Raw genomic sequence first — 15,012 nt, 5'->3', positions numbered from 1 at the left:
GCTATATAGAGATTTACGCAATTATCCCTCGAAGTTCTTTAGCTACTGTAGAATGAATGTGATCACCTATGATGCACTGTTGTCTCTAGTAGCCCCAGTAATAACAAAGATAAACACAAACTTCAGACTAGCTGTACCACCTGAAGAAAGGCTAATAGTGACATTAAGTAAGCATGTACTATGCGTGTATTAGATTGATTTACCTGTAAAATAATCGTTAATAATAATCAGACCACCTAATGACATTGGTCCATTGGTAAAGCGCTCACCTCTGGTGCATAGGTTCCCTGGTTCGATCACAGCTCGCGCCAAGTGGGTTTTGTGGTGGACAAACACCGTGTGCATGGGTTTTCCCATTTCTTCATCTTGCCATTTCATTCATTTTCATCATCGTCTCCTTTAGCCTACCCGGCACAACCGTGGAACGTAAACTCCATTTCAAAATGCAATAGACTCCTGTGTAAATACCTGTATTATGCTTTATTTTTTTTCTTGGCTGGAAAACTCATTCCAGTTTCTTACAATAGCAAAACACATTTCATCCCACAATTTCTTCTTCAAATTTATATCTGAATATTCTTGCAAACTTTTTTTTTTTTTTTTTTTTTAATATAACGCTGGGTGTTTTTCTATTTCCTCAATTCTTCACTGTCTTCATCACTAATTAAAAATATACATGTATTAGCTTCCATTGCGAACATTTCTTTTCATGCGCTACACACGGAACGAACTATGTGAAAAAACTTGTAGAAGACATTTACTTTTTATCCCTCTGTTTGGAGGTACCTCGGCAACTTCTGTGTCGCTGTCGCCGCAGTGAGCGGGCTCCCATAAGACTCAATACATTTAGCCAGAGCAACAAGATAGTTGCCCGACAAAATGTTGCCAGTGAGCGGTAGGCCTTAGCGACTTCATCGCCATAACTGACTTTTCTGGTCTTCAACGAAAAAAAAAAAAAAGTCTAGCAACAAACGGCGACTTACTAAAAAGAATTTAATTTTCACGACAAAAGTACAATTTTATCAAAAAAAAAAAAAAAAAAAAAAAAAAAGACAAGATTGCCCAACAATGGCATACTATCAATAATTTACAATGGGAGAACACAGAATATACTGTCTCATTTTGCATAAAGCAAACACTACGATGATAGGCACACAAACCCAATCTTTGGAGAAGCTTTCATAGTTTTCCTCGTATTTTTGCTTCACTCGAACGCAGAAGCGGAACATAGTAGTATCCAAATGACATAATATTCTTGAGCTGCCTATGCTAGCTAAATTTTAGTTTAAAAGTACGCCATTCATAAAATCATTTAGAAACAACTTTAACACGTCCAAACTTTAACAAGAAAATGAAATCTTTGAGTTTAATGTCCCACGATTATGCCCTTTGGGCTAAGGGTGATGATGATTAAAACAAGTGAATAATGGGAGAATTGGTGGAATGAGAAAGTTGGAGGAAACGGGAATACCCCGAGAAAAATCACGGACACGATGTTGTCTACCACACTTACTTGGCCAGGAATCGAACCAAGGACCCCACACACCAGAAGTAAGCACTATACCACTGAGCCACCGTGCCTCCCTAAACTTCAACAAGAAATCATTAAATTAATTGGAACGATAGTTCAATACACCCCCTTTGCTACAGAGAGCGAAATATGTTGAAGAATTTGCAGTTTTCTCGAACTCTGAACAGATGAGTACCTTATTAGTTGTACAGTAATAGATTCTATTAATATGTATCTGCTTATTATTTTCTTGTTTAGCAACAAATCTAGCAACTGTACTTAGTTTACTGTTGCCAAAATTGTCGCTAAGTCCTCTTCAATTATTGCAGAAAAAGCAGACCATATTTAATTTCAGATGCTTTCGGAGGTGGTTTCATTGTGAACAAGGGGGACGATTTCTCTGTAAATTGGGGGGGGGGTGCATTCAGATGCAGAAGGTATATATATATGAAGATATTAAGACAAATTGAACTCAAATTATGCCAAATATTCTATATTCATAAATACAATAGGGGGCCCACGTGAGCTTTGGGAGGGCGGACCCCTTTGCCCCCCGGGATCGGCACCCTTGATTGTGAACCAAGAAACATAGGATATTTTTATCTTGAATAAACTTAGGAAAAAAGTACAATTTTCTTGCTCTTTAGATTTGTGGTAGTCATGTATTTGAGAAGTTTACATGAAATACGCTTTGAACAGAAGATTAGTATCAAATTCAGAAAAAGACACAAAAACTGAAAGAACGTTGGAGAAATTCATTTACTTTCGCGAATATTCACCATGGTGAAAATAAAAAAATAAAAGCCTTATGTGGAACACACTGGAAGCTAGCAGAATGCTAAAACCAAACAAAAACAGCTGTTGTACGCACGAGAAGTTTCTATGACAACGACACGCCTACTCTCTTCGGAATCAACCAATGAGATAACAGTTCTGTAAGCACCTCGTAACATTTCGTAGCTTCACGAGGCGAGAAGAAACTTTTTTTCTCGAACGACATTCTAGACGTTTCGTGATGCAACACGTACGTCAATTGCTAAGTTTTATAAGCGTAGGCAGGCTAATCACGCGCCAGATTTAGTAAAGCAAGCATACGAGAGAGAACGCAGAAAATAGTAAGGGCGAAGCAATATCGGAAGATATTACAGAGTGACATTTGGTGTCAGTGCTTACTGTAACATTTATTTGTGCATTATTTTGAGAGTGAATTTAAAAAGAAATGGCTCCAAAAACACCAGCGATTGGAATTGACTTGGGAACCACCTACTCCTGTGTGGGAGTGTGGCAGCAGGGCAAAGTGGAAATTATTGCAAATGACCAAGGCAATAGGACAACCCCCAGCTACGTCGCCTTCACGGACACAGAGAGACTTATTGGAGATGCCGCCAAGAATCAGGTAAGTTAACCATATTCAAATACGTAAACTTTATTTGCAATTTAATTTGTGTTTTAGTCAATTTCGAGTTCTAATTTTAAGTTCGAAATTTGAAGTTCCAACTATTCAAATGTATTGTTTCTTTAGAACTAAGCAAAACTTGGATTATGACTTATATTGTAACGTTTTGCAAGTCAATCATAATATGAAAGTAAATATAACAAAATTTAATTTGTTTTGCGTCTCAAATTCCCGAAACAAAATGTTCAGTCAGCAGGTCGCCTAAAAGTAAAAATATTTGTAGCATATTGCGCATTTTTGAATGTTTTAGAATATACTAACTACTAGGCCCGTATCCACGGGGACGTCCCCCTAATTTTTTACTGCCCGCTCCTAAAATTTTTACGGTAGGCTTGCAAATGAACTATAATATGGTTGGATAGCCCCCCCTAACATCTACCGGTCTCCCCTACATTTTTGGGCTAGCTATAGGCCTGCATAACTACTTTACAAGAGCGATTTAAACCAATGTTGATTTTTGAAATCATTTTTTCCATCAAGTTATTATCTTACCAAGTAAAAATTAATTCCTCTTGGTACGGCCGGGAAATAATCTATTTTAATATTGTTAATTTACCTCTCGTACCGGGGATTAAGAAGGCGAACACGCTATCTTTTCTTCTTCTTCTTATTATTATTATGTATACAGCAGTAGCAAAATAAATAAACAGCTTGAAGCATATCTAAAAAAATGCTAGGCTTGTGAGGGTTATGGCTTATATCAGCGTTTCCCAACCGGTGTGCCGCGGCACACTGGTGTGCCGTGAATGGGCCGCTGGTGTGCCGCGAGGAAATTGAAACAAAATTATTAATTCTATAGCAATCAAGTTGCAACACGTAGGGGAAAATGTACACTTGTATTGCACATTACTATGAACCTCTAATATGAATCTACAATTTTAAGTTTCATGCTGTGTTACTTTTCTGTACATTTCTGATGTTGAAAAAAGTATTTGTTATTATTATGACCATTATTGCTTTATTTTTGCAGACTATTTCGTAACATGAAAATTTAAAATATCATTCAATCCTTGCGACAAATTAAATACATTTGCGTTTTAAAGGTAAAAGAGATTTGTTTATCCGTTCGTTATTTAATGATCTTCCTTTGTAGTAAAAGGTTTTATACAATTTTCGAAAAAGGAAGCGTATTTTTTTTAAAAAAAACGAGTCCAATATTTAATTGCAATTGTTTTCTGTTTTTAAATTAAGATGAAAAATAAGCATAGTGATTTACCATGGGGAAAAACCAGTGATCGAGCTTTCTTCTCTGTGCGAAGATCAGTAATAAAAAATACCACTGTGTTTTATATTTACAAATAATAATATGTATAAGTGTGCCGCTTAAATCCAAGTTACATCCGTAGTGTGCCGCGAGAATCCAAGTTACATCCGTAGTGTGCCGCGAGAATCCAAGTTACACCCGTAGTGTGCCGCAAGTTGAAAAAGGTTGGGAATCGCTGGCTTATATGGTGGTCCCTAATTAGGTAACTTGTCAGCATACTATATTACGACTAAATTTGACAGAACAGTGACTTTATCACGATTCACTTATGAAAGAAAGAAATGTGGGTAAATGGCAAGACCCCTCAGGTCTAATGCGAAGGGCCACTGGGATGGGCAAGATTGTATTGGTGACTTTTAACAATTCTCCAGTTCGTTTTCGATTTCGTTTCATTAATTATCCTTTGGAAGATTTCAATACAATAAAAGAATGTTGAAATCATGAAAATAATTTAAAAAGTCGAATTTGAGATTTCAATGGACTTAGACGTTTTATAGCGTCTACTTGTTAATAAGTGATCTTGATTTTTTTTTTAATTCTTAAAAAATCTCCAGCAATTTTATTCATAACATTTTCAGAAACAGCTGTACATTGGACGCAGTTTACTGGTTAGGACTAGTTTTTTTTTTTAACTATCTCACGAAACTGTTCGGATAACTTCATTCAGATTTCATAAATACAATTGTGTCACTTGGTGGCGTGTGTAATGCGCAAGCTTTTAGTGGACGTCATCCCAGGTTCGATCACCGATGGAGACCCTTGAGTAGTTCGGATCCCCATTTAAGCCGCGAGTCTCGTCTTATATAGTTTTTATGCTATAAAGGGGCATTAAACTTCAATCAATTCGTAAATTAATAGCTCGATTCACTAAGCCATTTCTCTTGGAAAAAGTCAGCTACGCTACCTTATTAGTGGGAATGTTTCTCCGACTATTTTCTGAAAACTGCTTAGGTAATTTTGTTCATATTTAATGTTTCAGTAACAACATTGAATAGTGACGTAACTTACTTTTCTTGAAAACGTCTAGAAGGGATTGTTTACTTGTAGTGATGAGCTCTACGATTTTTTTTTCTTTTCTTTCTTTCTTTTTCTTTTTTGAAAAGGCTCAACCAACTTTGTTCACATTTTTTAAATACTTCACTAATAATCTTAAAATACGACCTACACCTAAGTCACTGCTCTTTGGAAGAGCCAGACGTGATAGTTTGCTAATGATTTTCTATAATTAAGACTAAGGCGATTTTGTTCATATTTTTTTAAGGGAGAGCGAAGCATGAGCCCAGGGAGCAACGATCCCCTTAAACACCCTTATTGTTGTGGTATAGATTGCCGTATGACTGTAGATTTTGCCTCGTGTAACTATATGAGTTTGTTAGTGGTTACGAACCAGTGTGTCTCGCAGTCCCGTAGAGTGTAACGCGAAATTTTAGAATTTAATGTACCAATTAGTTGCAATCCATTTTGATACGGACTGTACTAGTAAACGCTTCCAACGGCGAAAATAATGCCCAGTACTACATAGTCGCTAATTTATAGAAATTTATAGTCCTACACTATTATCAGTGGCGTGCCCAAGGGGAGTTTCGGGTCTTTAACTCCCTTGAGCAAAATAGTGAGAAGATAAAAATTTACTATATTTAAGATATATATATATATATATATATATATATATATATATATATATATATATATATCATTCATGTCCTAACAGGATATGAAGTTGTGTGCTTGAAGAACTCTGCGTATGCCACTGACTATTATAGTTTATATTATTTTAATGAAAAATTCAAGCGTGTCACGATGTCTTATGCGTGCAGCAAAGTGTGTCGTTAGTCAGAAAATGTTTTTTTTTTTTTGAAATGTAAGTTTTTTTTTCAACCGCAGTTTAACGCGAAATTCAACGTTAGTTCTACAGGAAACGAACTCGTGACTGCACTCATAGAAAGCATACTGGTTAGCTTCTTGGCCACTTGTGATCTCGCATGTAACTGTACATCTCTAATACTGCTGTCGAAATTGTTAAAATAGGCATCTTTGCACCACGAGAAATTAATTTGATTTTCTTATTAAATCTACAGGGATTAACTTTGAGAAAGAACGTTTATCTCCGAAACTAGTGGAACTCGAAATTGACATAATATGTATGTGCTATTTTACTTTAACATTGTAGGGGAATTTAATATAGTAATTAACCAGATCTCGAAGTAATTGGCTATTGCTTTCACCTCGCGCCTTGTGTACTGTATACACCGTACATGGCAATGCTTGTGGAAGTACATTAGGGAGAGGAACACTGACAAAGATTACGGGCTGAATTTTCCCCCGGATTATATTCATCCATTCTGATATAACTGAATTGGTCATTATTAACAGGGGATACGTTTAATTATATTTAAATGGTACATGACAGATTCAAGTATCCATATAAGAATAGGGAGAATTGATAGATCTTTCTGAGTAAATGAATGTCCGGAACTACATACAAATTTCGGGATTTATCCTTCTTTTCTCACCTTGGAATGCTCATCTAAAAAGCAATTGTGGTAACTATGTAATAAATAAATAAATACACAGCAAGAAACTATATATGTGTAACCACTCGAGTAACTTCAAGCATACCTTGAGCTCTTTTACTTCTACTTCGAGATTTGGATTAGAAAATTCTGGCAAACTGTACAGAATGTTTGTTCAACTTCAACGCTCAAAACGAGGTTTGGATATGGTCTTGAAAGAATTTCACCAGAAACACTGCCAATGCATAATGAAAGGAAAGTAAATGAAAATTGCTGGAGCCTATATTTAAATGAGAAATGCTAGGAAACCTGTCAGAACGGCTGAAGGGAAAATTCGAATCTGGGACTCCCCATTAATGTTATTTACGCAACCTGCTTTGTAATTTTGTGAACATCTGTTATACATAATTTCCAGCAAAGGTAACAAGTGCCTCCTTGCTTTGTTCTCATCTCAATAACTTCGAAACAAATGGACCTAATCGATATGCTTTTGGATGGGCCACAAGAAATTCATTTTCTATGCTAAATGAAAGTACTGAAAATTCCAATGTTTATTTCGAAGTTATTGGGATAATAATAATAATAATAATAATAATAATAATGAGTAGGAGGGCGGTATGAACTTTTATTTATTTATTTTAATATTTTGTTCGTTTGATATTTAAGTGTTAAACGAAAGCAGTTGTTATATGCCATGTAAAATATAAATGTTTAGGGAAAAAAATATTTGAACAGTTCAGCATCTTTTGTGACTATGGAGAAAACTGCTGTTTAAGTGCGTCAGACAGGTTCAATTCGATTCATTACGAACCCACACGACTTGGGACATATTTACATACAGGGTAGGACGAAAAAAATCTGCAGTTCAATATTTTAATAATCCTAAAAGTTTCCTTTTTTACTTTTTCATTAAAAAAATCACGAGAAAAAGAAAAATCTCCATGCTTCCTACCTTACCTTCGTTTAAAGTTTGCCAACACAATACGTTTCAGGAAGTTATTCTTGGATATAACATGGCTAATATAAGGCGCGAGCTCTTGTGGTTCGGATTCCACATCAAGTTGTAAGTCCACGTCTCATATAACCTCGATGTTGAAGGGACGCAAAATTTCAATCCAATCGAATCTTCAGTAATTTTTTCGTGCAGTCTATAAGTAGTATGTGTGTCACCGTTACGCAAATCTGCTAGTTAAAAGCTTATTTTGATACATAAATACTATGTAAATAAATAATTTCTTCCAGTCAAATAAAAACTAGATTATTATTGGCATTGAACAACATACTGTTATCGCCACTGAAGCTAGTTTTTTTCTACCTTCTCGAAAACTACGCGAAACAATTTACCGTAAATATGTTTTGCTCACCTCGATGTGCCTTATCGACTGCTATATGGTCTTATCTTTGGATATTTTACTTGAAATCAAAATTTAAGAGATAATGATAACTTCATGAGCTATATTTCACTAACTGTTGTCTTGCTAGTGGCATAAAGAAGGTATCAGTGTCACCTCAATAAATGGCATGATTTTCGTACAGCATCAACTTTTTAAGTTTACAAAGAAATTAGTTTTCTCAATTTTCTAGAAAAAGTACTCAGGAGATTTTACACTCACGCATATATAATTTTTGTTCAGCTTGGTTTAAGTCACCTTTGGATTTTTTTTTTTTTTTTGTTAAATGATAATATTGTAGAATTTCTTTGTCTTGACTCATTTCGTAACTTAATCAGAAAAAAAAATATACATATTTTTCATATTAAGAAATTTACATGCCATTTATTACAGGGAAACAATTTTAAAAAATCATAGATTTTCTGAAATAGTTCCGATTACGTAATACAGAGGCACTCTTGGCCAATTACACGCAATACATTGACATTGTCAAGCAAATACTTTTGACGTTTTGAAATGCACTTTTTGTAGCATTTCGTATCCATAAGTATACTACTGTGCGCAAACTGCATTATTTTCAGTTACTTTTGACAGTGGACGAATTAACATCTGCTTAACGAACGAAATAGGAAAATTATGCGCATGGACAAATTTTTAGATGTGAATATTTTGTCTTTGAAACCAGAAATCAACTAGAATAATTTATGCTGACTTTCTGAAATATATTCTAAATTCAGGGTTGACGAAACTTCAATGTTGGGTCGTGAAGACTTTTTTCTTGTGTGTGTGTAATAATGGTGAAAAAGTAACTTCTTAAGGGCATGGAAATATTTAAATAAAGTAAACGGTTTGCGATTCACACTATATGCTTATGTGTCCAATATAGGTGGATTCCTAATGAGTCGAATAAATCAAACTCACCCTAACATTTTCACATGGCCGCAAATGACATGCCTATCTTAAGGTATATTTGTGCTTAAAACAGAAATTTTCTCTATGGTCGCAAAAGTCATTACACCATTCGAACTTTTATGATGACAGTAGTAACATTTGAGAATAAGAAGTAGAGATTTCAAGGAAACGAACACTCATTGATGTAACCATACACTTGTAAACAATTACCGAATTTTTTTTTCTTTCTTTTCTTTGAGGCTGCAGAGAAAATAATCCATGAATATTAAACCTCTTATTTTCTTATGTTGATAACTACTGTACACTCTATTCTTTAGAAAAGAGAGAAACAAAGCGCTTTCAAAAGTGGAAACAAATTGATAGCTGAAAAACACGTGTAGATTTGTTTTGAAGAAGGGAATAGTTATTACGGACACTCAACGAGGGTAGAATCATAAACGCCATTTTAACAACAGTGGGTGGAGGGTTTCCTTGGCAACAGACGCTCAACATTCCAATGTTACCGCTAAATAGAAAACATGTGTTTTCAGAATGAAAGAAGCGTCTTTCGTTTCTTTGTACGCGGAAGTGTTAAAAAAAAAAAAAGCGTCCCCTCCTTCCCAACATGCACAAACTGGAACGACAAACATAGCCTTTCATCCGTTCCAAACAAACCAATATTTGGAAATTTTCTTTTTCGTTAAAGACTCACAAGGCAATTCCGAACTGATGACTCACGATGCGCACGAAGTGGCAACAGCGTACCACGTGCTTCTCCAAACGTCAATTTGTTTCTAGCTCTGAAAACACTTTAAACTCCAGGAGTGCGATGTTTTAGCGTGAAATGAGATTAATTTCTTATGTATTGTTCTATGTGCCCATCTACAAATAAAAATAAGTTGAGTCAAGTATCTAGCACGCGCACCTTTCGTGCATGAGGTCCCGGGTTCGATTTTCGATGGAAACTATCGGTTCAGATCCCTCTTTAAACTGTTGAGCTCGTCCTATATAATCTCGCTCCTGACAAAAGGATAAATACAAATCAACCAAACAAGTGCTTTAAGTATTTGCTTCTAAATGAAATCCAATTAGTTAAAAATGATGTAAAATATGTGTCAAATCTTGAAACTGTAGCTGATTCTTATTTTCCTTGATCATTCTCGGTTAATTGGTCGTGCTAATAAGATATTTACTACACTAATAGTTCAGATTCAGATTCACTTCAGCATAGTAAAATTAAATATATATTTAATAATTATATAAAAGGTGTTCACTATGAGACCAACATTCCAAACAAGTATAGGGGAAAAGAACATTTGTATGTCATCATTACTCTTCATGAAAATGAAAATGTAACTCGATGTAAATGTAAAAGTTTTACTGCAACTCAAATGAGTACACTTCAGTTCAATACACTCACTGCACATGGGTGCCTTTGGTGGCACGAAGAATATATGACCTGTACTCAATTTCACGCCATGTGTTGTACAAAGTTCATGGCATCTTCTATCTCATATTTTTAAGCCTAATATGTTGTCAACTTTTGTAGCGCACACTGTCTTTGACGTGCTCACGTAATGATAATAAAAATGGCTAATATCAGGGAAATGTCTGAAGCTAAGAAATTGTTCGCCACGACCAATCCAAAAAATGGAGAATGTGACACTTTAAAAAAATGTTGCATCTGACGGCTCCAATGTGGTAGGCCACCATCCCGCTGAAGATCAGTGCCGACTATATGTACAATCTGTCAGCAAAGTTCTCCAACATATCTAAGTAAGTTACCGGTAGCATTACCTTCTCGAAAGAGAAACGGCTCCCCAATTTGACTGGCTATAAGACCACATCAAACATTAACTTTCAGTATATTCCGCATGTGTTCTACAAATAAGATTTCTGAACCATAAATTCGTACGGCGTGGCGATTTATTTTCTCCGATAGGTGAAAGGTGACCTCAACAGCAACACAATTCAGTATAGCGATTACAAATGTTTCGCGCTTTGGTAAGTCATCAGGTTTGATTTTCTGCACAATTTGAATCTTGTACGTGATCTTTTCATGCTGTTCTCTCGCTGGTTGCCTAATTAACTTCTTTGGACTTCGAACGAACTTAACAACAAATTTTGTACCTCTTCTTGAATACATTGGTTTCCACCACGTGTACTTTCACACACAGTCAAGTTACAAAAACTGATCACACCCTTTGAATGTCGGACCGTCCCTTATTGTGCACATCGCCTAGTTTCGTTGTACTTGAACTACCGATTTTGTTTCTGGATATTACACATAACCTGGCTCCACTACGGTTCTAGTGCGAACTACAACACCACGTAAATTTGCTGGGTTTCTTTTTCTGCTGTCAGGACCATTTCAATAGGACGACCTGAAATGAAACCGAAAAGTTTTAAAATCATGGACATATTATATATTTAATTATTACACATGTAATATTATTTACAGTGTTGAATCTGAACTTTAATTGAGGAGTTTGATGTAACAAGGGCGTAAGCGAGGGTTTGCCCTTTTTGCATCAAATGCAATGAATGGCTTTTATATGCTTGTTTAGCCTCTTGTTAAAATCTCAGCTTAATATCGGAATAAAATGGTGCATATTACATTGTTTTATGTAAGAAAAAACACTATTTAAATTTTCAACATCGTTTTTCTCCAGATGCATATTTCAGACCTACGCCCTTAGAGCATCAAACTCCTCAATTGCAACGCATGTCTTGTTGGCACAGTCAATCAATCGAAAATGATTAAAAAGAAAAAAGTATATGCCATTATACACTTCTGAAGAAACTTTGCTTTGTTATAATTAAATACAAACTAATTATTTGCTGAGTAAAACTATATATTTTCATTAAAATTCAACACGTGTTACAGTTTCACCAACTAACTCTTTCGCTTCATCACACACTATGTGATACAGGATAGCTGTACAATCACATATACATACAACAGCTAAGAGATCTTTCTTCCGAAGCCAATCGGAAGAATTACTACTTGTACATTCTACAGCTACTATTTGTAAATTTTAAAATTGGTTTAGTGTTAGTGACACTTTAGATTAGTATATCAAATTCATTGACAGTTATCTTACCTTGTGTTTCTCTTTGTATCTTTCAGGTGGCCATGAATCCAAAGAACACAGTATTCGATGCCAAGAGGTTAATTGGGCGACGCTATGACGATCCAAAGATCCAACAGGACATCAAACACTGGCCATTCACTGTTATCAGTGACTGCGGAAAGCCAAAGATCCAAGTGGAGTTCAAAGGAGAGATAAAGAGGTTTAACCCCGAAGAAATCAGCTCCATGGTCCTCACAAAAATGAAAGAAACAGCTGAGGCATATCTGGGTGGAAAAGTTACAGACGCAGTCATCACTGTCCCTGCCTACTTCAACGACTCCCAGCGACAGGCCACCAAAGACGCCGGAACAATTGCAGGACTCAACGTTCTTCGAATCATCAATGAACCCACAGCAGCTGCCCTGGCCTATGGTCTGGACAAGAACCTGAAAGGGGAGAGGAATGTATTGATCTTCGACTTGGGAGGAGGAACATTTGATGTTTCCATTCTGACAATCGACGAAGGTTCTTTGTTTGAAGTGAGGGCTACAGCAGGTGATACTCATCTTGGAGGCGAGGACTTCGATAACCGAATGGTGAATCACTTCGTGGAAGAATTTAAGAGGAAATACAAGAAGGACATTCGAAGCAACCCCAGAGCTCTCCGAAGACTTCGTACAGCATGTGAACGAGCCAAGCGTACTTTGTCAAGCAGCACGGAAGCCAGTATTGAAATCGACGCTTTATATGAAGGAATCGACTTCTACACGAAGATCTCCAGAGCAAGATTCGAAGAACTGTGTATGGATCTGTTCCGTTCTACTTTGGAACCAGTGGAGAAGGCTCTTAATGATGCTAAAATGGACAAATCTTCGATCCACGACGTAGTTCTTGTAGGAGGCTCTACTCGCATTCCAAAAATCCAAAATATGTTGCAGAACTACTTTTGTGGGAAGTCATTAAACATGTCTATCAATCCTGATGAAGCAGTGGCGTATGGTGCAGCCGTTCAAGCAGCCATCTTGAGTGGAGACCAAAGCAGTCAGATTCAAGATGTGTTACTGGTGGATGTAGCCCCCCTGTCTCTCGGCATAGAAACCGCTGGAGGAGTGATGACGAAGATCATCGAGAGAAACAGCAGAATTCCATGCAAGCAGACCCAAACATTCACCACGTATTCGGACAACCAGCCAGCTGTTACTATCCAAGTGTATGAGGGAGAACGTGCGATGACCCGAGACAACAACCTTCTAGGGAAGTTCGATCTGACAGGTATTCCACCGGCTCCTCGAGGCGTTCCAAAGATTGATGTAACATTCGACATAGATGCGAATGGAATTCTGAATGTGTCAGCGAAGGATACGAGCACAGGGAAGGAGAAGAACATTGTGATTAAGAATGACAAGGGTCGTCTATCGAAAGAAGAGATTGACCGAATGTTATCAGAAGCAGAGAAATACCGGGAGGAAGACGAGAAACAAAGAGAGAGGGTAGCCGCTAGGAATCAATTGGAGAGCTACGTTTTCAGCGTGAAACAAGCAGCAGACGAAGCTGGAACTAAGATCAGTGATGCGGACAAGAACACACTTCGTTCGAAATGCGACGAAGTTCTTCGATGGCTGGATAACAACACATTGGCCGAGAAGGACGAGTACGAAGATCGGTTGAAAGAATTGCAAAGAGTATGCAGTCCTCTAATGATGAAGCTTCACCAGGGAGGTCAACAGAGTGGTAGCTGTGGACAACAAGCTGGTGGCCCACAATTTCATCAAGGACCAACTGTAGAGGAAGTGGACTGAACATAAGTACCAAAGACGGTTACTAGTTGAATGAATTGTTATTGTATGCGGATTTTGATGTTATGTATTCCTTTGAAACATGTGTTAATTGAATGGGTATACATTACTTCTGTGATACTAATTTAGTACAAATACTCGTTGAATCTCAAAGATATAACTGCATCTTCTCAGAACTACTTATTTTTTCATAACTGCATCTTCTCAGAATGACTTATTTTTCAAGATAGTAAAATGTTAACTGCGCCTTTGACAATTTAATTTGTAATTTATTTATTTTTCTATTTTTTAAAAAAATAAAAACAAATTGACGAAAACAGATATGTCTTGTTTATAGTACGTCTTTCATGGAACTAATACTTTATGATTCACTCACATTGTGTTGTATGTTCAAACCTATCTTTCATCCCAAAAGCCTTGTGTTGGTATCTTATGAGAAACAATTGTCCCAATTATTGGAAGTATTATATAGAGGTCTAAGTTTAATTTTTTAAAGTAGAAGTTGGGTGGTATTGTTGTTCAGCATTTATATGAACTCAACGACAAAATTTCATGCCTGACAAGGAGAATAACTTGAGAAACTTGTAGTAGTTAAGAAATTGTTTTCTATTCGGCGTCATTATTTTGTAAGTAAATATAGAAAAACTTCCCTCATCGTAAGTTTTACTTAGAATTTATTTTGTCAGATTTTGGTAAGCAATATTTAACTGATTGGTTGTAGTTTACGTCCCTTTCAGCACCGACGCTCTATGAGACGTGAAACTACATCTTAACGTTGGATTCGAATCACATGAGCTCCCTCCAGGAATCAGTAAGTACGCCAGAAATTTTTACTTGGGGGGTGTTCAAAATAAAAGGGGGGTGCTCTCAGAATAGTGATATACATTTTTAAACAAACTCAAAGAAAACAGTATATTTTGTTACACAACTATTACAATACTACTACTACTATTTTGAGCTCTTCGCAATAGTAGGTTCAATAAAGGAAGTTCACACATTTGAGCATTTGTTATTAAAGTACGCAATACAGTGAAACCTCTCGAAGCGGATTTTGGAACACGATTATTTGTCCGTAAATGAGATGTCCCTAAAAGGAAGGGTTCTCTCCCATAACACA

At 36.4% G+C, this 15,012-nt stretch overlaps 1 protein-coding gene across 1 annotated transcript; it reads left to right on the top strand.

The window, feature by feature from the left end:
• Positions 1-2,499: 2,499 nt before the first annotated feature.
• On the top strand, positions 2,500-14,212 carry LOC145690509 (heat shock protein 70 A2-like). The gene is made up of 2 exons (XM_081765462.1): positions 2,500-2,906; positions 12,156-14,212. The coding sequence occupies exons 1-2, from the start codon at positions 2,730-2,732 to the stop codon at positions 13,896-13,898; spliced, it is 1,920 nt and encodes a 639-aa protein (XP_081621588.1). The 5' UTR covers positions 2,500-2,729; the 3' UTR covers positions 13,899-14,212.
• Positions 14,213-15,012: the final 800 nt, after the last annotated feature.

The sequence above is a fragment of the Thermobia domestica genome, chromosome 7 (assembly GCF_964235325.1).
Source record: "Thermobia domestica chromosome 7, izTheDome1.hap1.1, whole genome shotgun sequence".
Lineage (NCBI taxonomy): Eukaryota > Metazoa > Arthropoda > Insecta > Zygentoma > Lepismatidae > Thermobia > Thermobia domestica.
Note: the sequence above shows the minus strand (reverse complement) of the source record. Positions and strands in the feature narration are given on the sequence as shown.

What these genes read in the sequence shown, in the direction of transcription:
- LOC145690509 (XM_081765462.1), top strand. Translation starts at nt 2,730, where the DNA reads ATGGCTCCAAAAACACCAGCGATTGGAATTGACTTGGGAACCACCTAC. An exon ending in GAGATGCCGCCAAGAATCAG is followed by an intron (nt 2,907 to 12,155) that starts GTAAGTTAACCA and finishes TGTATCTTTCAG; the next exon opens with GTGGCCATGAATCCAAAGAA.